This window comes from Chaetomium globosum, genomic scaffold, assembly GCF_000143365.1.
Source record: "Chaetomium globosum CBS 148.51 scaffold_3 genomic scaffold, whole genome shotgun sequence".
NCBI classification, from domain to species: domain Eukaryota; kingdom Fungi; phylum Ascomycota; class Sordariomycetes; order Sordariales; family Chaetomiaceae; genus Chaetomium; species Chaetomium globosum.
In genome coordinates this window covers 3,360,110-3,382,933 of record NT_165978.1, presented here as the reverse complement: position 1 = coordinate 3,382,933, position 22,824 = coordinate 3,360,110, and the positions used below count along the sequence as shown (strand labels likewise).

At 56.5% G+C, this 22,824-nt stretch overlaps 7 protein-coding genes across 7 annotated transcripts in view; 2 read left to right on the top strand and 5 right to left on the bottom strand.

The window, feature by feature from the left end:
* The window catches only part of CHGG_06385 (uncharacterized protein), a gene marked incomplete at both ends in the record, with an annotated part of 1,437 nt that extends 911 nt beyond the window's left edge, over positions 1 to 526 (bottom strand). The window contains one exon of the mRNA XM_001222479.1: positions 323 to 526. Coding sequence (XP_001222480.1) covers positions 323 to 526 — 204 coding nt within the window. The remainder of the gene's footprint in view (positions 1 to 322) is intronic.
* An 836-nt stretch (positions 527 to 1,362) lies between these two features.
* On the bottom strand, positions 1,363 to 5,006 carry CHGG_06384 (uncharacterized protein; the record flags this gene model as incomplete). Its single annotated transcript, XM_001222478.1, has 2 exons — positions 1,363 to 4,723; positions 4,792 to 5,006. 2 exons carry the CDS (start codon positions 5,004 to 5,006, stop codon positions 1,363 to 1,365), a joined length of 3,576 nt encoding a protein of 1,191 aa, XP_001222479.1.
* Positions 5,007 to 6,083: 1,077 nt separating this feature from the next.
* On the bottom strand, positions 6,084 to 9,598 carry CHGG_06383 (uncharacterized protein; the record flags this gene model as incomplete). Its single annotated transcript, XM_001222477.1, has 4 exons — positions 6,084 to 6,945; positions 7,059 to 7,970; positions 8,417 to 8,713; positions 8,763 to 9,598. 4 exons carry the CDS (start codon positions 9,596 to 9,598, stop codon positions 6,084 to 6,086), a joined length of 2,907 nt encoding a protein of 968 aa, XP_001222478.1.
* Positions 9,599 to 11,098: 1,500 nt separating this feature from the next.
* On the top strand, positions 11,099 to 13,197 carry CHGG_06382 (uncharacterized protein; the record flags this gene model as incomplete). The annotated part of the gene is made up of 4 exons (XM_001222476.1): positions 11,099 to 12,046; positions 12,107 to 12,865; positions 12,930 to 12,988; positions 13,077 to 13,197. The coding sequence occupies 4 exons, from the start codon at positions 11,099 to 11,101 to the stop codon at positions 13,195 to 13,197; spliced, it is 1,887 nt and encodes a 628-aa protein (XP_001222477.1).
* An 879-nt stretch (positions 13,198 to 14,076) lies between these two features.
* Positions 14,077 to 17,313, bottom strand: CHGG_06381 (uncharacterized protein; the record flags this gene model as incomplete). The annotated part of the gene is made up of 2 exons (XM_001222475.1): positions 14,077 to 17,159; positions 17,229 to 17,313. 2 exons carry the CDS (start codon positions 17,311 to 17,313, stop codon positions 14,077 to 14,079), a joined length of 3,168 nt encoding a protein of 1,055 aa, XP_001222476.1.
* Positions 17,314 to 17,753: 440 nt separating this feature from the next.
* Positions 17,754 to 19,432, bottom strand: CHGG_06380 (uncharacterized protein; the record flags this gene model as incomplete). The annotated part of the gene is made up of 2 exons (XM_001222474.1): positions 17,754 to 18,986; positions 19,061 to 19,432. The coding sequence occupies 2 exons, from the start codon at positions 19,430 to 19,432 to the stop codon at positions 17,754 to 17,756; spliced, it is 1,605 nt and encodes a 534-aa protein (XP_001222475.1).
* Positions 19,433 to 22,360: 2,928 nt separating this feature from the next.
* The window catches only part of CHGG_06379 (uncharacterized protein), a gene marked incomplete at both ends in the record, with an annotated part of 11,449 nt that continues 10,985 nt past the window's right edge, over positions 22,361 to 22,824 (top strand). Inside the window, one exon of the mRNA XM_001222473.1 lies at positions 22,361 to 22,821. Coding sequence (XP_001222474.1) covers positions 22,361 to 22,821 — 461 coding nt within the window. The remainder of the gene's footprint in view (positions 22,822 to 22,824) is intronic.

Here is a 22,824-nt window from a genome sequence, read left to right as displayed (position 1 = left end):
GATAGCAGCGAGTTAGGGGCCACGTCCATGCAACCGTCAAGGGGGAAACCAGTTAAGGGTAGTAAAGGAGGGATAGTAAAGGAAGGGGCAGGGGAGGGGGAGACGGAGACGGGGGGTGAGGGAGAGGGTAAAGCATACCGTCAACCTCCTTCACATGCACATCCTTCCAGAACCGCCGCTTCAGCACCCCCGCCGGCTTAACCCCATACTCTTGCTGTTTCTCATGCTGCGCCTACTGCTCCTTGCGCATGGCCTTAATGTCCCCGACCTCCCGCAGCATCTCAGCCTAGCGCTTCCGGCGGGCGAGCCGCTCGTTCCGCACCTCGGCGGCAAACTCGGCGCTCGGCTGGGGCGGCTCGGGCGGCGGGCCGGTGCCATATACCGGGACGACTTTAGCTGACTGGGCGGGGATGGTATGTATCGACCGGGTAGCAACGTTAGTCGTGGCGGCAACTCGGGCGGTACCCCGCGCCGCCGACGTGATGGGTCGCAGCGGGAGGAGGCATAATCGTGTTGCGGGCGCCATGTTGAAGCCTTTGATCTGTAGTGGTGGTATAGGGGGTGAGGATTTGGGTGTCGGGTATGTACACCGTGGAATTGGGTACATGTGCCAAAGGGGTCGTGGAGTGTTGATCACCACCGTCTCGATACTTTCAGCTCGAGAAACATTTTCTAACTTGGCAACAGACTCGGCTCGGCTCTTGCCGTGAGCAGGGAACTTCGCGAGCAAGGGGAGCTTGACTGGAAATTCTCCGATTGGAGGGCGGTGAGATATGACGTCACCTGCTCGTGTTTGAACTGGTCTGGGCCCCTGAGGAGAAGGGGAAACAGTGAATGTGTTGTTGTGCTGGAGTCAGAGCTGGACCATGTATTGCTTCACCGGGAATGGCAATCAAAGATCTAGCGCTAGTGCCTATATGTATACGCTTTGACTACCACGCCGACAGAGTTCTATCAAAGTTCTTTGTAAAGCATATTACAACCAAGGATGCTCGGTCCTGTGAAGGTCTCGACTCCTCTCATTAAACAACCATGTTTCCGAGTGAACCATCCGATTGAGAAGCCGAAAACAATCAATAACTTCTACAGATAAAACAAAGGACAGCAGCAGAATGGGCGCAAAACCAAACCCCAAACCAGAGTCTCCAAATGTATCCCTGTATCCCCAAACCACCAAATGCAATACACATGCTATGAATATCCGCTTCGCCTTGCCAAAAACATACGCCAACTCCCTCTAAGCCCACCGTTCCCCAGCCGGGCATGCCAGACAGAGCAAACCATAGCCGAGAACACCACTCTCAACCGTAGTCCAAGCATAAACACCAACACACCAACAGACCACAACCACTCGAGCAGAATCTAATAAGGCGGCCTCGCGACGCCGCCAAACCCACCCAGCCCCTGGTCCTCACCCACATGCGCATCAATCCCCTTCAACAACGCATTCAGATCCATCCCAGGCGCCTTCTCATCCTCACCGCCCATCGACGCCCACGAGCTCGACAGCGCACGGTGTTCGCCACCGCCCCTACTCTTAACACTCCTCTTCGAAGTCGACGGCCGCCGCAGCGCCGCCACCGCCGCCGCCGCCGCGCGCTCGTGGTGCTGCTGGTGCTGCTGCTGTGCCTTGCTTGACGGTGATGATGACGATGATGGCAGGCGCCCTCCCCTAGGGCTGCCGCTGGGGCTGCCGCCGCCTTCGGCCATCAGGCCCGTGGGGATGGGCGGGACGGGGGGCACGGCGTCGTCGTCGTCATCGTCGCCGTCGTCGGCGCTGACGTACTCGCTGTTGTTGTACATGTCGTCTGGTGTGGGGTGGGAGTTGAGCGGGCCGCCGCTGCCGCCGGCGCTGGCCGAGGCCGAGACGGAGCCCTTGCGGTCGCGCGAGACGGGGCGTTGTTGGGGGGGAGATTGGTGGTGGTGGTGGTGGTGGTGGTGATCGGGTATGGCGCCGGGGAGGGTGGCTGGGTTGAAGGAGAGTTCGCTGGGGGTCATGTCGTAGCTGACGAGGCTGTCGCTGCTGGAGTCGTCGTGCTGGAAGGTGGTGGGACCGTGCATGGTTGGTGGGGGCTGCAGGTGGCCTGACAGGACGAGCTTGAGCTGCTCGACAGAGGTGACTTGTTCCTTGGCGTCGCCGTTGTTGCTGGCGGGAGTGGGCGAGTGTCCGCGGAGGCTTGATTTGCGCATCGCGTCTCCCATTGGCGAAGTTGACGGGCGGAGGTTGGTGCCACTGCCGTGCGGCGAGGACCTTTCCGCTCTGGGGTTGTGCCCGTTCGCTGCCAATCCGCCGTTTGCGTTCAAGCGGTTGGTCCCCGTGGTCCCCGACCGAGACCCACTGAGGGATGCGGTTTTGCTTGCGGTTTGCACAGCTGCGAGGACGGCTTCGCGGGTCCACTCGCTGAGCATCTGCTCGCGGATATGATCGGGAACCTCGTGCTCCGTTTCGATACTGGGGATGGCGCTGGTCGTCGAGCCTAGCATAGGGTGCGAGAAACTGCGGCCGGGACTAGCGGCCGGGCTTTGCGGCGGCGAGGTGGTCTGCTCTTGATATGCCGTGCATACGCACTCCACCAGCGCCAGTCGCTCGTCGAAGGGGAGCAGGGCCTCCGACTCGATCTCGTCGGATGGGAGCTTCGGCTGACGTTGGACCGTCCCCGGCGTCCCAATCAGGTCGAGGAGAGGAACCGGGAGGTTGACGCCATCGACCCAAAAGTTCTTGCTGCGGCGCCGCACGATCTCGTTGTGGATCGCCCGCCCTATGACCGTCCCCTCAAAGTCAAACTTCTCGGTGAGCATCCAGAAATAGCCATGCACCAAACTTCCCAGCCGGACTTTGTGGATCGGTGTTTCGGCATCTTGGATATCCTCCTGCAATCTGAAGATCATGGGCAGGCCGTAGCGAACGGCGTTCACGCCGAGCTTGTCCACGAGCTTCGCCAGCAAAAGGTGGAGAAGCAGAATATCGGTCTCGTAGTCGATATAATCGATGGCGTTGTCGTAGATAGCCAGGTGGAGGAGCTGCAAGAAATGCGACCGGGGCACCTTGACGGGCTTTTCGCGGGCTGAAGCACTCGATACGGCCCGCTTCGCGAGCGCGGCACCTTGCAGCTCCCGGGTCTTGAGCATGGGCCGAGCCGTCTCGTCCCTGGCTTTCCAATCGGCGCTCGTCGTCTCGCGGTCCAACCATGTCATCACGGCGTCCGCATAGGCCTTCCGGACGAGGCCGTCTTGGTCCTTTAGCAGCCACTGGGTGCCATCCCAAATCTGGATCGGGACGTGGCTCCTTGACAGGCCAAGATTCCCGCTCATCTTGGTCCGCGGGTTGGCCACCAGGAGGACCGACTTGATGGCTCGCAGTGCGGCGATCTTGGCCACAGTGAGGGCGAACAAAGAATCGGCGTGATGCTCATCAGCAAGAGCGTTCACGGACGATTTGGGGGTGTCGGACTTGTCCCCGTGGGGCGAGCCCGATATACTGTTGGACCTCGTAGGCCTCAGTTTTTGCAAGATGGTGGAAATCATGTCGGAAATCTGGTCCGCATAGTAGACATGGGTGGCCAAGTCTCCGATACATTCCTGGAGCCGCAACAAGACATTTTTGCGTTCAGCCACGGCCTGCTCTGCCTTGTCGGCGAACTGAAGAACGGTTTGTGCACGGGGATCAGGCTCCCCTGGGAGATGCGGCTCGCTCCGCATGCTGTTCGGATCCCCTGGCATCTGCACCACCTTCCGAATGTGGGCAATGAGCTGGAGCAGGACATCCATCACGCTCAAGCCTATCAGGTTGATATCGGATCGCAGGAGCGCACCGATCATGGCTGCTAGTACGATGTGTTGCTGCAGAGCTTCGTCGGTCAGGGGTTGCTGGGCGAGCGAATCCATCGCTGTGACGAGGATGGTGAAACGGTCAGCAACGGGGGCCCACCGAGCGGCTAAGAGGAACATCTTGACAGCCCAGCCACTGTCACGCCCGTCAGAGTCCGTCCTGACAACCTCCTCCTGCTGGCTCACGCGCTCCTGAATAAACTTGAGGAGCGCCACCGTGGCGGCATGAACCTGTGACCGGTTTGTAGCCACAAAGATTTGTCTGAGACATTCCATCGCCAACACCCCGGTGTCCTCCTCGGCCAGCTTGTCCATGTCCACGGCAGTGTCGGCGAGCGCGATGGGGTTCGTGTTGGACTCGCTCTCGGCTGTCTGCACCGTCGCAACGCTGGTCCGTCTCCGCAATAGCGCGCCACCCAGCTTCTCCCCCATCTCGGCCCGTTGGTGCAAGACGTCGAGAAAATCCTCGTTATCAGTCCATAGGTTTTCGAGAATCATGGGAACGGCCAAATCGTACTGCTGAGTCGCGACGGAAGAGAGGCTGTCAGACGAGGCAACGCTCTTGATGGCCTTCAGGCCCGTGTTTCTCCAGCGAAGGGCAATGGGCTTGCTAGGCTCGAGTTTCCCGGCGAAGGCGCGCGTAGAGGCGAGAGAAGCGTACTGCTGGACGACGTCGAGGTACTGGCGCAAGTAGGCCTGGTCGGCCAGGAGGGAAGTCGGGTCATGGTGGGTACAGAACGCTTCGAATGTTGGAATGGACGACTCCACCATGGTGATGTCGCGAGACTTGAGGATCTGTTCGAGTATCTGGAGAACGCACGATGCGAATAGGGGGAGGTCCTTGGGCGTCTTTTCGATCAGGGCAGTCAGGATCTGTAGCGTGACCTGGACATTCCTGTCGAGTGGCAAAGTTAGCCTAAGGATGTTCTAGTATGGCCGCCCCAATTCCATTGCGTTGCCTACCCTATCCGCTGGCGCCAGACATCGCTGGCCGTCTTCTTCTCGAGGAAGCTGCCAACTTTCTGGATCTTGGACCGCCGTGACTGGGCGTAAAACAGCAGGTAGCTGAGTTCGCTAGAGTTCGGCTTAACGTCGACGGCGCCCTTGGCAGTCCGTGGATAGCATTTTAGAACGAGCACCTGGTGCTTCGGACGGCACTTTTGCTGGATGGCGTTCATGGTGAAAGGAGGTAGGGGTGGCTTAAAGGTAGCGCTGGGTCGTGTGCCAGGGTTTCGTGGGGGGATACACGCTTCGGGAGCCACGGGATTACAAGATTACAAAAGCGACAAGTGCTAGTTATCCCCAGTGTACTGCGTCCCAACGTGAAGAGATGGTTGTCATGGGCGCCCCTTTGTGAAAGACGTGGTTCGGTGCCAACAAAAAATGTCATCAGAGAAATTGCGGCGTAATACCTGGCATTGGCCTTTGGCTTAGGCTGACAGGGGGAGGGGAGGTGCGTAATTAATGGCTTGTGGCAGGCTTGGCATGTGGCCTCAGGAGACCCAAGATCACCACGCCAAGAGCGATAAATACCAGGAACAGACAATACACAATGGACGCTTCGGGATGTCATTTATTACGCCTTCGAACCCCCGAACACTCTCACATTCTGTACTTCTTCGTACACCACCCACCACCACGAAGAAATAAAGGAAATAGCAAAAAGAAACGAAAAAGCAAAAAGAGAAATGAGAATGAAATGTAGTCCCCAATATCCAGCTTGGACTTGTTATTTTGGATCATACTCGAGGTCAAGTGCTGACTTCACCGGATGGTCATGGTGATGATGAGGTGTCAACTTCGAGTGGCTGCACACCAATAAAACGCGGCTCAGGAGTGTGGGGGGACCGAAACTGTCGCTTAAGTTGCGCGGCCGCCGGTGTGGCGGCGTGTGGGAAACTGCGACGAGCTGTTTGCGGCGTCGTTCTCAGCTTGAGGGCAGTTGGTGTGGGGGAGAAAGAGCCCAACTGGCCGACCCTGTTTTTGTTTTCATTCCAACCAACAGGCTATGTTTGAAAGGTGTTCATCCCTCAGACCCAGTAGCCGACGCAGGTTGGAGGTCGACCGCAAAGGAGCAGCGAATGAGCAGTCAGCCACACTCGACCCTCCCGACTGCGACTTCCTCCCACATTCCATACACAAAACACAGATCACAGATCACAGACCACAGACCACAGACCACAGAGCAGCTACACGAAACAGTTAGACAGAACAGAAGCCTTCCGGTCCCAACCCCTCCACCACGACAGCAGTTTCTAGCTGCTGAGACCTGGCAGCAACCCAGTCGGAAACCGGAGCACAGCCACTCGACCTGATCGACAACCCAGAACAAGGGCCGACGGCGTCAACGCTTCAGGTGTTGGAAGGATTACCGCCGCACTATCCGGGCGGTAGGCCGGCGGTAACCACAGTACTTTCTCCGAGCCCCACGTAACCCAACCGCTTTCGACGTCGACCCCGTAGCCCTGATAGCGAAGCTGAGGAAGCTCGCGTTGCCCATTCCCGTTTTCAGTCGGCGTTTTGTCGAGGAGGACAAGACCTACGTCGGTCAAAAGCCAGGATCTGGCCGCGCCGAAGGCTGCCAGGTTGGCGCAATATCTGCCTGTGTCAAGCGTCTGGAGGCAACATCCCCTCGCCGGGTCCCAGATTTTGATTTTGTCGGCGTACAAGGCCGCGAGTTGGCGGCCATTGGACGAGAAAACAAGCGCCTTGGCCGCGGCATCGTCCGCCATTGTCTCCATCTGCAACCGGTGAAACATCTTCCAGGCCCTAATCATATGTTCAAACGACGTCGTGATCCGGCCATCCGGGGCAAACGCGACGGACCCGGACGCAGATTCACCAGACGCCGGCTGCTCAAAGACCCGGGTGTATCTCTGGTGCGCGAGGCTCCAGACTTTGAGCTTTCCCGTTGTTGTCAACAGGGCGACATCAGCACCATTGGGCGAGAACGATGCTGCGAGGCCAGAATCTGGAATGGTTTGGAGACGGCTTCCAGTTTCTGCGTCCCAGATAGCAGCGTCCTGACGGCTAGATATAGATACAAGCCGAGTGCCATCTGGAGAGAGCGCTACATCGAGGATGCCGCTGTAGGGTCCTTGGATCTCGCGCGGGCGACTGCGTGTAGTGGAGTCCTAGATCTTTATCATGCTTGTCGAGGCCGACACTGTCGTTCTGCCGTCGGCCGAGACCCTGATGAGGCTGATTTTGTCGGGGTGGTCTCTAATCACCTCGGCACCACGTTGCAGAAGTCGTTGGATACAGTACTAGCCCAGTAGAGCCTGAGTCCAAATGCGCCGATCGATGCAATCTGGTTAAAGTTGGGTGACAAGACGAGCGACCGGACGTGCTGGTTGTCGTCGCGAATCCTCTGCATGCGTAACTGTGCCTTGTCCCCGGTCATGATCAGGCCGTCCTGTACTAGCGCAACACGAATTCCGTTGGCGGAGATAGTCACCGCTCCAACTTCAGAGGGAAATGCCCCCTCATTGATGAGTTCTCCCGTCTCGAGGATCCATATCGCTAATGACTCGTTGCTCGTCAATATAAGCTTGTCGCTAGCGGTATCCATAGAGAATGCGATCAAATTGGTATCTGCCATATTGATGCACTGGAGAAGACTACGCGACTGGAGATTCCATACCCGTACCTCTTTTGTATGCGCTGAAGCAAGCCGAGCACCGTTAGCCGAATATGCAAGTGAAAAGGGACAACTGGTCGACTCATGCCGGAACCAGCTCGTGCAGCGCCCTTCAGCCCAATCCTGGACGCAAATACGGTTTCCGTCTGCGGCGGCCAGCCAGACACCGTCAGGCGAAAAGGCGGCACCCGCAGTATTCAAGCCGTAAATTATACGATCTTTCCAGACGCCCTTAGCTAGGTCCCAAAATCTGACCTCTCCCGGGCTAGTGATGGTCCCTAGTAGGGAGTGGTTAGGGGGGAAGGCCACCCAGCTACTCGCATTTTCGAGGGTCCAGACACTGTTCCCGGTTGCCATATCCCAAACCCGGACTTTCTGTACCGTCTTTCCATTGTAATTCCCTTTTAGTGCGGCAGCCAGCCAGGCACCATCGGGAGAGAAGTTGACCGGTCCAACAACCTCGGGTTCGGCATCACTTAGGTCCAGCGTCTGGGCCCATGCACTCCAGTGCCCCTCTCGTATCTCATCATCCAGAGCTACCTAGTTCGGCTTCTCAGAACGGAGGAGTTCTCCCATGATGCTGCGGGATGGGGCGAAGATTACCGCCGAGGCGTACGTCTGGAGGGGCCACACCATAATCGACTGCCCATGATATTCGATGAAGCGTTGTATATCGGCCACTAGCTTAGCTAACCGGCCTGCGACCTTCTTCTGCTATACAAATGTTAATTCGTTAGTGGTAAGGTGGCTGGATAACGTTGAGCTGTATGGAAGAGCTAAGAGGAAGAAGCGGCGGTAAAGGGAGAAACCGTGGGGAAATGGGGGGGAAGGAGGGTTTTCAAATAAATACATAAGGTTATTACCTTGAGATAACTAGCTGATGAGTTTAATCCAAGCGCGGCTCGCATCGCACCTAAAAGGCTGAGAGCTTCCATCCAGTAAAGTTACTTCGTCTCAAGGAATGCGGAGAGAGCACCGCCGTCATTGATATCGGGGCCGTCGTAGTTACTCGCGACAAGATGCTCAATCCAGTACTCGCAGGCGTAGCCGACCGCGTCCAGCGGGTTAGGCTCGGGGACCTCAATATCGACAGCAAGCAACCCGAAATCGTAGAGGCTATACATGTCGCGATGTAACGACGCTTCCATAAGCGTCAAGGACCGCATGAAAACACGGGAGTGCTCGTTCTCGAAGCCGTTGGGAAACAGAAGCCGGTCGTTAGAGAGAAACTCCCTTGCCGATTGGCTGACTGAAAATGAAGTAAGACCCTTGATGCCGAAATAGTCGCACTCACGTATAATATCCTCGGCGGTATCGTTGAAGGAAAGTCCAGCCAGAGCGTGGAGTTCTTTGCGGCTTTAGGGGCCGATGGGCGATGGCAACTGTGGCCAGGACGCTGCAGCAAAGGTGGCGAGTCTCCGGGTTCAGGTGCTGGATACGGTCCGAGGCTTGTCTGCACAAGCTCTCTGGCAGTTCAAAGATGGGCACCGCTTGAAGCTCTGCGAGGGCAAGTGTTACTTCCCGGAAAGTCGTCCCAGCTTTCTCTCGCAAGCTTCTACGGATCTGTTCACGGAGGCCGTTGCCCTCTAAACCGTGCGCCAGCTTCGAGGCGCACCAATCGATGTAGTTGTTAATGGCCTGGGTTAACTCGGCGGTGCAGTCGCCTAGGTCTAGATGCAGCCTGGTCTCCCCGACTTTGAGATGCTTCGCCACGTCTGCCCGACGGTTACTGGCCACCAGCCACTTGACGCCAGGAAGCCTTGACGCTTCAGAGATAAAGGACACCAGCCTCTCGAGATCCTCCCCACATTCGTCTAGCGCGTCAATGATGAAATAAGTCACGCCTTCGGTGTCTTCTTGTCGCAGCTCCGGAAAGAAGCTCAGAAAAATACCGCGCAGGGCATACCAAGCCCCTGGGCCCTCGAACAGTTTAGGGTCGACCTTTTTGTACTCTTGTAGCACCTTGCTGACAAGTGATTTCTGCTGGCTGACGAGTAGGTAGATGATGCTGCGCAGGACGGCGGCAGCACCCTCGGCGTTCTTGCTACCGGCCTCGCAAAAGAAGAAGGACAGACGGTCTTCTTGGCGCATACTGCGGCGCAATTCGTCCACGATGCCGCAAAGCAACATGGTCTTAGGCTAGGTCATCATGGGCAAGACAACCTCAATGTATGAACCTCGGAACCTCCCTACCTAACTCAAGTTCTCCACGTATTAATGGGATATGACTGAGTCAATTAGACATTCAAGCTTCCATCTTCATTACCTATTCTAGGGAAAAGAGGAATTCTAAATTTTGGGCATTTGAAAAGGGACTGGATTCCATCTCAAGGCCATCGAGCCATAACCACCCATCTAGGTCCAACATCTCCGAGCTGATCCATCGCGCTCGTGCTTTTCTCCCTTGACCTCGCTCCGTAGCATGGCCATGTGTTCCGGCCCTAGCTTCGCTTCTACGTCTCCATCGGCAATAATTGGCGCCCCGCGTCAGGCCGTGTCAATGGCATTTTCCTTCGTCATACTTGTTCGAACATTGCGCTGGGTGCATGTAGTTATCGCTCTTCATGGAAAAAGCGACAGCTTCTTTTGTGGTTGCCCAAAAGATGCGGTTCCTTGTCTTGATGACGACCAATTCTGAACCCTTTTAAACAGATAGGGAAGATTGACTTGGTACGAAACATACTTCAGACGGTTTTGGCATCGGCAACCAATCCCTCGGGTTCATGCCCGAGTTCCCCCAAGATCAGATCCACGCGTTCTTCGACCCCACACAAAATCGAACCACCCAATCAAGCCATCATGCGCGCTTTTCTTGGCCGGGTGGACAAATGTGATGACGACGACAAGGCAGATTCATAGGCAACACATGGCCGAATTAGGTGTTCCTCGCGAACGGCTTCCCTGCTTGCCATGATTCGACAAGACAAGGCTATAGGGGCCGCATATACGATATACTGGGACACGCAATACGCAATGGCTTCATTCATCGATCGCGCATGGACCATGATGAATATTTGTAGAAACTCCAAAACCGGATCCGCCAAGACTACCGTATCCGTCGCAAAGGGATGTCCTGACCATGGCGGCGGGAGTTGATTATGTGGAGATGCCGAGAAACCCGGGAAGGAAATCACCGGCGGTGCCCTATGAGATGGCTGGTCGCAACTGAATGCGGCAAGTCCAGTGGATGACTCTGTTTCTGGCGGGGTCGGCCTCAAGCTCCACCGGATTACCGACGCGCTGAGCAAGCTTTGGGGTTGACGGGGGGTGGGTCCATTAATGGCTTTCGGAAGCTTGTCCAACGGGAGGCGGAAGCGATCAATACGACCGACCCTTGCATCGTGGGCAGCCACAACGTTGCAATTCCAGTGACGGAAGGCTCTTTCAGGGCGCAACCACGTGCCAAGGCATCATGGAAGATATATAACGAGACTGGCGTTACCCGGAGAGGGAAGGAGAAATGGACACCATGAGCAGATCCTCCGGGTATCATACCTTCCTCACCCCACTCTTGACAGTTTGTTGATTTCTGCAGCCTGCAGGGTTGCAATTGCCATACTCGCAATACTCCATCATCTTTAAACCCCCATTCTTCTCCTTCCCTGTTTCTCATCTTCCTCCTCCCTCACCATGTCTCCGACTTGCGGTCGTCTTGTCTCCGCTCTCCAGCTTGCCTCCTCGGTTCTCGCTGTGACTGCTGGACTGACTCCCTCGACTCCCTCTCTCGATTCGAGGCAAGAGAACAGGGCTCCTTCCTGCAAAGCTGTCCCCGGAACTCCATCCTGGCCGTCGACCCGGGACTGGAACCGCCTCAATGAGTCCCTTGCCGGAAGACTGCTGCAACCAACTCCTCCAGGAGCTGTCTGCCATCCCGGACAAGGATCCTACAACCCCACAGAGTGCGAAGCCGTCCGCAAAGGATGGCCAACCTACGAGTTCCACCAAGCAGACCCCGTCTCAGTCGACTGGAACCAATGGACCAACGACTCCTGCCTTCCATTCGAGAATACTCCATGCAGCGGTCAAGGATATCCTGTCTTCGTTATAAATGCCACCGAGCCGCGTCACGTCCAGCTCGGCGTCCAATTTGGTGAGAACACCACCTATACGAAGTATATAACCCCTATTCCGGTGTTGGTACTAACCTTTCACCCAGCGAAAAAGCACAACGTCAGACTCATCGTCAAGAGCTCTGGCCACGACTATATTGGCCGCTCAGTGGCTCCCAACTCGCTCTCTATCTGGACGCACCACATGAAAGACATCAAGACCCATGATTCATTCCGTCCGAAACGGTGCAAGACCACCATCAAGGGCACCGCCGTCACTGTTGGCGCCGGTACCCAGATGTGGGATTTGTACAGCGCCCTCGACCTCCTAAACCAGACGACTATCGGGGGCGGCGGGAAAACAGTTTCGGTGGGCGGCTATGTCACTGGCGCTGGCCACGGTCTGCTGGCACCAAGCCATGGCCTCGCCGCAGACCAGGTTCTCGAAATGGAAGTAGTAACGCCGGATGGCAAGATCGTAACCGCCAACGAATGCCAAAATCAAGACCTCTTCTGGGCCATGCGCGGTGTAAGTGTCTCCCTCCCATTCTCTGATCCTGTGCGTAGCTAACCTGGTATCCCTGACAAGGGGGGCGGCTCAACTTTCGGCGTCATGACTTCCGTCACATTGAAGACCTTCCCAACTCCCAAACTGGAGTCCGTCACCGCCATCATCGCCACCCCGCAGATCGACGACCCACGCCCTATCTTTGACATGACCGCTTATGTCCTCAGCCAGCTCCCGTCTATGGGAGACAAGGGCCTGTCCGGCTATTCTTATGTCTTCCGCCAGTTCCGTAACCCCTTGGATGGCGGCAATACCACCGTAGGTGGCCTCATCTTTGGCGGCGTGATACAGAACTCGTCGCCCGAGGTGCTGCGCGAGCTGTGGGAACCCGTGTTTGCGCACGTCAAGGACACCTGGCCCGACTTGTTCATGACAATATACTACGAGCCCAAGTCGTTTCCGTCCTTTCTCGGCTGGTTCTCAGAGAACTACGACACTACCCCGGCCGGCGAGAGCAGCCATGTCGGCTCCAGACTCCTCGACCGAGACGCCCTGACCAAGAATCTGACTAGACTTTCCGAGGCGTTTGAGCGCTTTACCGACGGTGATGTGTCGACGGCTTATCTAGTCTCCGGAAAGGGCGTGCACAACGCGAAGCCGAGGGGCTGCAGTGGGAATGCGGTTCTGCCGGCTTGGCGGAAAGCCTACATTCACTCGACCACGGCCGTCTCGTTCGACCCTCTCGACCCCGCTGCTTCTACGGCCGCAGAGGCGCGGCTCAAGAACCGCGTGGCGGCGCTGAGGGAGCTGGCGCCCAACATGGGCGCGTACATGAACGAGGTGCGCCTGTGGTCCCTACCCTCTGAAGCCCATAATCATACTAACCCACCCACTCCTTAAACAGGCTGACTATCGCGAACCGAACTGGCAAAAGGAGTTCTGGGGCTCTAACTACGAGCGACTGTACGTATTCACCTCTATTTACCTCGCTGCCTATCCACCCATCTGCTCAACTATCATCACCTTTGCTAACCTACCCGCCCGGCCACAGTGTCTCCATCAAGCGGGCCGTCGACCCCGACGATGTGCTCTGGTGCACCCCTTGCGTCGGCAACGAGCGGTGGGAGCAAGTGGATGACCGCCTGTGCCGTGTCCAAGGCGGGAGCCTGTAGGATGCACCCAGGAGTGCATCATTCGACGAGAGCCGTCGTATAGCGGTGGTTTTTTTTTTTTTTTTTTACCTCAAATGTTTAATTGTATGCTTTAACATTTCCCTTCTTTTCGTATTTAGGCGAAACTTTCTCAGCTAGTCGAAGTTAAACGTTTTGCATGAACACTATGAATAGGAGTTGCAATAATGCTACTGCTATTTGACTGATGAGCGGAAGTAGCTGGCCATATAAGTGATCAAACCCACTCGTTAACACACTCAGTCTCTGTCACTCTCACTCATACAGGCGTAAACAATGTAGGAGTTAAGCCAAATCAAACCCCCGGTTATCAGTACCTAACTACTTTTCCGCAGTATCCCAGGTTCTAGTCATATCTAACGTAACCCAATGTCTCGTTGCCCATCAAATGTTTTCGACCCCCGATAGAATCTCCTCCTAGGTTCCTTTGGCTCAGCTTCAGCGCCGTACTAGGACCTCTAACTTCGACTCCAATCACCAACACCGGTCCCTTCTCTCTCACATATTCTCACCTCGCCCCAACTCCTCACATCACCCGCCCGCCAAGCATCACACGAAAGCTACACTCTCATCACGCCCACCCCCCAAAACCTCCGCAATGCCTTTCCTCCGCCCCACAGCCTGATGATTCCCAGAACCTGATCCAGACCCAGACCCCGAACCATCAACAGCGCCAGCCAACCCAAGCCCACCAAACTGCCTCTGCACAGCCTCCGTCAACCCCGGACTCGACAGCACCGACGACGGTGCAGGACTCGCTGCTGCTGCCCGAGCCATCGCGCCGCCGACCAACGGCCCTTCCTGACTCTGATCACGATCACAACCTCGACCAAAGCCCAAGCCCCGACCCCGGCCCCGACCCTACCCCAGGCCGTGGTGCTGCTGCTGCTGATGGTGGTGAAGACCGTAACCTCCCACCGGCCCCGGACTCGCCCGCACAATGCGCAACGGCTCCGGCCGCATCTTGCTCCTAGGCGGTATTGGCGGCGGGGGCGGTGGTGCGCGGGTTGGGCTCTCGTTTTCTACCAGCAGCGACCTGTTGCCTCCACCACCACAACCTCCCACTTCTGCGCCGCGTTCGTAGTTGTTGCGGCTGGGATGCGTAGGGGGCGTGGCACGTTTGTTGGCGGATAGGGAGTGGCGGAGTGGGGAGGGGTTGGTGGTGATGTTGGGTTGGACGGGGACTGGGCTGAGGGGTGTTGCTGCTGTGGTGGATGGCAGTGTTGTGGTGGATGGTGTGGTTTTACGGACGGGTTTCTGGGTCGGGGTGGACTGGAAGACGTCGTCTGCATCGCCTGAGCGGACATTCTCGTTGTTGTAGTCACGAACACGGTCACGGTCGTCGTCGTCGATCTGGGCCTGTTCACGGATGTGGCCGCGGAGAGATGGGAAGCGGTTGGCGGCAGTGGTGTGTAACTTCCGGGATATGGCTGGTAGGGCGCGTTCTGCGTGCGATGATGGCTTGCATGGGGACGGAGCGGGCTCGAGTTTGTCCACGTTGGCTGACAGCCAGGTCTTCCAGTCTACTGAGCTGACCGTTGAAGTCTCGCGACGCCCCCCTGGGCGGTACATGGCTGGAGTGTTTGCCGCGCTGTTTCTGTTTGCCACCTCGTCCGAGGAGTAGACACTCTCGGAGTAATCGAGATCCTTGGCCGAGTCGGAGTCGGTCTCGGGGACGTTGCCTCCGTCACTCGCGTGGTGAACTTGAGTCCCGGTGTCCGAGTCACGCTCGTTGACCGAACTCTGTGCCCAAGCGTTTTGTTCCTCTTCCATCGACTTTCTAAGCGCACGGCGGTAGGGGCTTCCCGCCCTGAAGAGGTGTGATGCGGGACTGCCAGAAACCCTCGACCAGTCTAGACGAGCGCTCTGTTGGATCATTATGTTATTGCTGTCCATTTCCGTCTCTAGTTGGGACCCCTTATAAAGACTTGCAACCTCGGCCGTAGCAGATGCGGGTCGCTCGTCGGTGAAATCGACATTGCGTCTGCCTTGGTGACCAGACGGAGAGCCGTAGCTCACGGCATGACGGTTGTCGACTTCTTCATTCTCGTGGTTGGGCTTGCGAGACAAACTTGCTTTCTTTGATGATCGTGTTGGGGTATGAATGTCGCGGGATGCCATCAGATACTTTCGCTCGGGGATGACATGTCGAATGGTGTCTGGTGTTTTATCACAGTGTTCCCCAACTTCCTCACCAGCCAACGCCAAACGTTCAGGTCCACGGCTCTGAGCGGTTTCGGTGTTTGTGGCCTGCATGCGTTTGACGAGGGCAGAATAAATTCGTTGACTGTCCACCATCGGACCACCAGCGACTGGGACCTTGGCAGCTCTGTCAGGAGGTTGGAAAACTCCCGGACCGAGTACGCGCCTCCGGATAGAGGGTGATGGGGCATGGGCGCCGTTCTCTCTAATAACGGAGAGGCGCTGCTTCTCCCATTCCCTCCATTGTTGCTGTTCCTGGCTTGTGAGTGTGCTTGGCCCGGAGTGCACCCAGCTTGTGAGTGACGAGCCATCTGATACGATGCGGTCTTGCTCGTTCGTCAAACTCTCCCTGCTTGCTTTGCTGGTATGCCCAAGCTCCGGCGGCACCATTCGAAAGGTGGACACCCTTGCCAAAGGGCTGCGTGTGAGTTCGTCACCTCCATCAATCGGTGACTTGTCGTCCGCGCTCGAAGTACGGATGGGTGTAACATGACTTCGCTGGGCCTCAATGTGTTGGCAGGGAATCGACCCGGCTCCGTCTTCGGATTTGGCGCCAGAAAACAGGCCCTTTAGCTTGATCCTAAGTGATCGAGAGACATTTCTGGCCCTTAGTCTTAGCGTACTTGACTGTTCCGAGTGGCTATGAGGGGTAGAACTTGGTTTTCCTAGGTCTTCCGTAAAGCTGCTGCCGCGGAGAGTTTTGTGGTGCATTTTTGGACCAGCTTGGTGACTCAAGGAACCGAAGAATATCGAAGATTTGTACCTGAGACGTGGCATGCTTTTCTCGGTGATCAATGATGCATTTTCGGGGACCCCAGACAAGCTAGAGGGGGTTGGCTCCAGGGCAGTCCGGTCCCGATTTGTATTAAATCTAGACTGAGATCTCCGGCTACTTAGAAAGCTCATTGACTTGGGAGTTCTCAGAGCAGGGGCCGTATCATCGTGCGGAGGCTTGACATCACTGGGGTCTGAGCGGAAGAACCTGCGAGACGCTAAGGGAGGAGGCGGTTTCAACTTTACGGACTTGTTGCCCGGAGAATCGGTGAACATGGACCTGGATCTGTAAAGACGGCGATACGAGGATGGGGCGGATGCTATGTCGTCCTGAGGGGTGTAGTACTCTTCGGCAGCGGCGAGGGCATCTAGGTAGCCAGCGGCGATATGGGGTAAGGGAACTGGTGGTGGCACTCTGCTGGGGGGACTAGGTGCTTTCTCGTTTTGATCCTCGTTGGTTGGCTGGTTGCTTATTTCATGACCTCCCTCTTGTGTGTCTGTTGAGTCGCGGTTCCTGTCCTTGGAACTACCAGAAGCATGTGGCCCTCGAATAGCCGTCTGGGTTGAGCATGGTCCCATAAAACGAACGCTCTGACGACGACGGAGGTCTTGCGCGTCACCCCGATCACGGCTATCCTGGCCAGCAGCGGTCAACTCTGACGGCCGATGCTGGGGAGAGGACTGAGGAGTCATGGGGAACAGTGGTATCTCGGCCATCGTCCGGTTTTGGGCTCTCGCGCAAGCCTCCCAGGCCGCAATATGAGCATCCCGGTGTGCTAGCACGGGATCGAGATGCTCGAGAATGACACCCTGTGCCGCCGATGAGGTTGACTTGTGGCGTTTGAGGTCCGGCTTGGGCTTAAGGCTGCGCCGTCGCAGCATCGAAACGGTTGAACAAGATATGTGTCGGCGTAACAGTGCAGTTGCACCGAGACAGCGGTTCGGTAACAGTCGTCGACGGAAAGGGACTAATCAACAGTAAAGCTGTGTAGCTAACCTATGCCGACGGAAATGAGATGCCCCGGTTAGAGTGGCACAGAACGCGCAGCTGGTGACGACGACGCGAAACCACTGGCCACTGGCCAACCTAAGGAAGGAGGTCAGTGAGGACCAGGAAGCCATCGTGGGAGAGAGAACTTGAGTCTGGGTCGAGACTCGTGGGCAGGGAAGGCGCATCAGATAGGATATCTCCTTGGGGGAGCACCGCTTGGAAGGAGCGAGGACTTGAAACTCGAATCAGGCCAGGCCTTGTTAGCGTCATACGGATCTCTGAGGGAGGGCAGATGGGGCAAGTTTGAATGGACGCGAAAACAAATGGTTAGCTTGTCGTTGATCACGGTCTCAGAAGGCGGATGAGAGTTTATGATTCATTTAGTGAATACGGCTACCCTCGAATGTGCATCCCAATCCCATGTTAACCGTACAGTACAAGAAACTCCTCCGGGTGCATGTATGCGCCTCCCAAAATACCAAAAAGCCTAACTGGAAAAGCAAAAACCGTCCCATTCCAAACAGGAAACTGAGGTTACACGCTCATCACGCTTGTCACGCTGAGGCCGGACTTAAGCAGCGATATCCTCGAGGAACTCCTTGAGCTCCTCGTCAACCAGCTCGTGGATCTTCTTGGAGAACTCCTCAGCCTTGCCCGCAAACGACGAGACGCCCTTGACCACCTTGCCAGAGACAACCTCGAAGTCGTGCTCAATGAGCTTCTCGAGCTCCGAGACCGAAGTGCCGATGTCGATCTTGTCGGTGGTGGTCTTGTGGCCGGCCTTGTAGCCGCCAGCGTCGACGATGGCAGTGTAGTTGTTGCAGCCACCGCCGTTCCAGGCGAGCAGGTTGGGGGTGTCCTTGGGCATGTCGGTCAGAGTGCCCTGGGTGGCGATCTTGAGGAGGTTGTCCTTCATCTTCTCGGGGGTGATAGGAGCAAGCGAGTACTCCGAGTCGCCGGCGGGCTGGAGCGACAGGTAGTAGGCCAGGAGACCAGCGATGTGAGGCGAGGCCATCGAGGTACCCGAGATGGTGTTGGTGGCGTACTTGCTGCCGATCCAGGTGGACAGAATGCTCAGGCCAGGAGCGAAGATGTCGGTGCACTTGCCGTAGTTGGAGAAGTAGGCACGGCTGTCGTCAATAGCGGAAGCACCGACAGTGATGGCCTTCGCGGCAGCAGCGGGGGAGTAGTTGCAGGCATCGGCGTTGTCGTTACCGGCAGCCACCGCGAAGTGGATACCGACCGACACGGCAGCGTTGACCGTGTCGTCAAGGGTCTTGGTCTTGCCGCCACCGAGCGACATATTGGCGACGGAGCCCTTGAAGTTCTTGTGCTTGCCGTCCTTGGCCGCCTTGACCTTCTCGATATGGGACTTGGCAGCCCACTCGACGCCGGCAACCACGTCGGACATGGAGCCAGAGCCGTTGGAGCGGAGCACCTTGACGGCGTAGACCTTGGCCTTCTTGGCAACACCGTACTTCTTGCCGGCGATGGTGCCAGAGCAGTGAGTGCCGTGGCCGTTGCCGTCAACATCGGCATCGCCAGCGGGGATGGTCTTGCCCCAGTTGGCGCGACCCTCAAAGTCGACGTGCTCAATGTTGGTGCCGGTGTCGATGACGTAGGCGTCAACACCCTCACCGCCTTCGGCAGCGTACAGGTACTTGTTGTAGGTCGAGAAACCCAGTGTATCCCGGTGCGAGATACGGGCCAGACCCCACGGCGCGGACTTCTCAAGTTCGCTATCGCACTGATCTTGCGTTGTGCTCATCGTCCGAACGATGCTGTCGCGCTCGATGTACTCGACCTGTTGTGGAAATGATTAGCGCCGAGTCTAAGAAGTAGGCATATGTGGGGGGAGGTTTAGGTTGCGCAACTTACATCGGGGTGCCTCCGGACTTGCTCGATGGTTTCCTCATCGAAATGCCCCGAGTAGCCTAGGAAGCTCTCGCCGATCTTGTACGTGTGCTTCAGCCCACGGAAGACATTGTCGACCAGCTGCTTCTGGCCGCGCTTCTTCAGATCCGCACGCTCCGTCTCGCGGAACGTGTGCACCTCCTGGAGCCAGGTCTGGTGGGCAGAGGCTGAGCTGTCGTCCACATGCTTCTTGAACTTGACGATGTACGAGTCCGGAACGACTTCGGCGTTTGACGACGAAAGAATGGGGGCAGCCTCGCCGTGGACCGTCTCAAAGCTGACAGTTGGGGCCGCGGCCGCAGCAGCGGCGAAAGAGAGAGCGACGAGACCTCTCATTGTGAATTGAATAAAGAAGGACGAAGTCGATAAACCGGCGACTCCAAACAGAAATAAGAACGGAAATACTCGACGAGATGGCCTTCTTAATATCCGAGGAAGAGCGTGATGGAGATGGGAGAGGGAGAGGATGAGGATGGGGATGGCGAAAGAGCAAGGCACGGGATCTTGGGGGATGCGGGCGTTCTTATTATGCCCTGGGGAATGCATGCGTCACACGGACGCCCAGAAGGCGGAGCAAGAGCCCTGAGGCCTGGGGCCTGGGGGGCTGGAGACCCGCTTTCACCCAGTGCGGTGCGGAGGGACCAATGGAACTGGGGCAACCTGGTGGACCCACCCAGCCGAGACGATAAACGATAAGGCCAGTATTGGCATCATTGGAGGTCACCATTGCGTCTCTCCGCGACTCGAACGGGTCATCTCGGAAGAGGAACGGAGAAAAGAGGACGAATTTGCCTCTAGGGAACAAGGACAATCCCGACCTACTTGGATGACGATGAAGCTAATGACGACGATGATGATAGTGATGGCAGTAGCTATTCTCGTGCGCTCCCTCGAGTCTCCAAACGCGACAGGCACGGAATCCAGCGGCACAGGCAAAGTGTTGGGGGGCGAGGCTGCACAGGTGTGCCAGGCTACCCGCCCCGGGATCTGCGGCTTGCTGACCGCCACGCATGGTTGGCTCCGGGTTTCTGGGGGTCCCGGTCTGGCCCTGATTCGCGGAACCTTGGAAGCTCGATTGGAAATGCACCCTCTTGGACAACGAGGCAGCAAATGGCCACGCCTTGTTGAACTCGGAACATGTTTGTATGGACACCCAGAATGCACCCCTGATGCCTCGGCCTCTTCTTCCGCTACTCTGCAGGATGGATGTTGAACAACAGAACGCATTAAGCGGCCCCGGAAAAGTGCGAAATGCAAGGAATCGGGTTCAACGGGAGAGGTAGGTGTCTTACGGAATGCCAACAAAGGGCTGCACCGCATCGCAGGAGGCGCCCTCGCTGGCTCGAGTCAGTTTGTCCTCAGAGCGCATAAATGCATTCAGGAGCAGGCAATACCTGCTCTGCTTAACTGGCTACCTAGCTACCATTCAAGCCTGCATTGGAAAGTGCAGCTTTCTCATTCTCTGGGATGGTGGTGAAACGTTTCTCCCTCGATCTGGATGACGAGTGTGTCGAGTTGCCCTTGCCGCCTGTCACGAGCCGAGCAAGGGCGGCTCCACCCGCCGGAAAGATGGTCACGAGCGCAATCGTCTGACACCACTTGACTTCGGGTCTTGCTCACACAAATAGTTTCTTGTTGAGGAGCGCGAGGACGTGTCGCATGTCCGATATTAGTTAGTTACCTGTTTTGGTCGCGTTTGTTTTCCTTGACAGCACGTGCATGAAGATGTGTCTCGGGAAAACAAGGTACCTGCCCAGACGCTGCCTCTCGATGCCGATGTCGGTCTTCCTCGACCATTACATCATACCTCACTTCGTACCTGCCTTAGCCGTCTAAAAAGCAACATCGGATAGGTGCTGTGGAATTCGGTCATTGAGTCCACAAGACTCCGGAATAATAAGAGACGAGAGACATGTCTCGTCTCTCCTTCCAGTCGGCAATACGAGCCCTTTGGATGTGTCCATTGTTTTAATTCGACGAATGGACAAAGTTGGGACCAGAACAGGATACGTACAGTTCAGGGAGCTTGACCCGCCAAACTGCTGGGTGGGTCAGTTATGCCAAGGAGTGACCCCGCCAAGTTATCCTTGTGGTGTCTCGCCTTAATCTCATAGGTAGTGCCTGGGGAACGCTGCCTGCCTGTTTACTGATTGCGGATAAGCTCCCGACTTGCTTGCGGATAGATTAACTTCCATTCCATTGCATGCATGTTTGTTGATGTTGGCACGTGGTTGGTTGTGAGTTGAGTAACCCTCCCACCGAGCTCGACCTCATTCTATTTGTTCCCTTCATCTCGTTGAACTTGCTTCAGTTCTGCAAGTTCACACTGTCCCTCTTCTTTTCTCTGTCTTCTTTCGTTTTCATTGTATGGCCCTTTTTCTTCACGTCCCTGGGGCCGCTGAGAGGACACCGGTAGATGGGAATGGAGGAAGGCCTCCCCACCGCCAGGCTCTTCCTCGTGTCCCTCGCGGTGGCGCTGTGCCTTCCCCAGCCACAACACCTGTCGAATTCGTGAGGTTGTAACGGTGGAGCTATCTGCTACCTGAATGAAACGACTGGGTAGGGAGGTTTTCGGTATCCGACAAGGACACGGTTGTTACGATAGTCGTGAAATCTACAACTCGTCAGAAATATTTGGAAAATGAGATGATAGTTATTTCAGATAAATCGTGGATAATCTCTGATCCTCGTCGAGATAAAACCATTAAAAACAATGGATGAGATGCAGGTGGCTTTGTGGCTGGTCCCTGGGCCGCCGTCTTGAGTTAGAGGTTCGAACCAGTGGGCCCCCGCCCTGTTGTGCCCCTCGCAGGCCGCCGCGTTACATTCGAGCGGTTCAGCCCCGAAAGCTGGTGATCCCTGCAACCTTGAAGGAGGAAGCCCGGAAGCTCTTGATTGTGACGAATAGAGCAGTTTTCCAACGACGAGAACGGCCGAAGCAAACTTACGAGCGCACAAAACGGCCACTTCTTGATTTATGCGCCCTTGCACGGAACGCAAATCGCCAAAACCGCCCTGGTTTTCTTCGACATCGATTCCGTTTCTACACCGGCGAACGAGATCCGACTGGCAGGAGCCTTGGAATGCTGGCGTAAGCACATTCTCCAACCCGCGTCAGGCCGCGTTCCCGTCCTGTCCATGACGGGCCATCGAACTTGCGCACTTGGACCCTCTATGGGCTCTGGGTATTCGACCAACTCTTGTCGCAACCTCCCTCTCAGGATATCGGGAAATTGGCGGAACTGAGCACCCGAAACCGTCAAAATGCTCCCCGTACGATCCCGCCGCTATCGAGCGTCGACGTCGGCCTCTACACTCCAAACCTCCAAAGCCACCGAAGTGCTTCAGGCTCTCCTTGAACGGTTGACAGGGATAGCAGCTTCCTCGCCGGGAGGGCCATATCCAAAGATTCAGGAATTGGCGGACCAGATTCGGCAGATTCACCAGCACCTCGCCGCTGCACCCCCGCCCTCCCCACCACAAGACGACTTCCGCCATCTTTGTGGTTTCCAAACTCTACTCGACGTTCTAAGGTCATTTTCCGGCTACTACAATCCGAACAAGCGCGACGAGACAGAACGGAAGGCAATATTCGACTTGTTACACGTGGTGCTGGCAACACTCTCTACCGCCTTCCGAGGCCACCCCGGCAATAAAGGGATACTTCCGGGACAGAGTGGAAGGCGGTGGAAGGGCCACCGGGGAACAGATAATAGCCAGCATTGGTG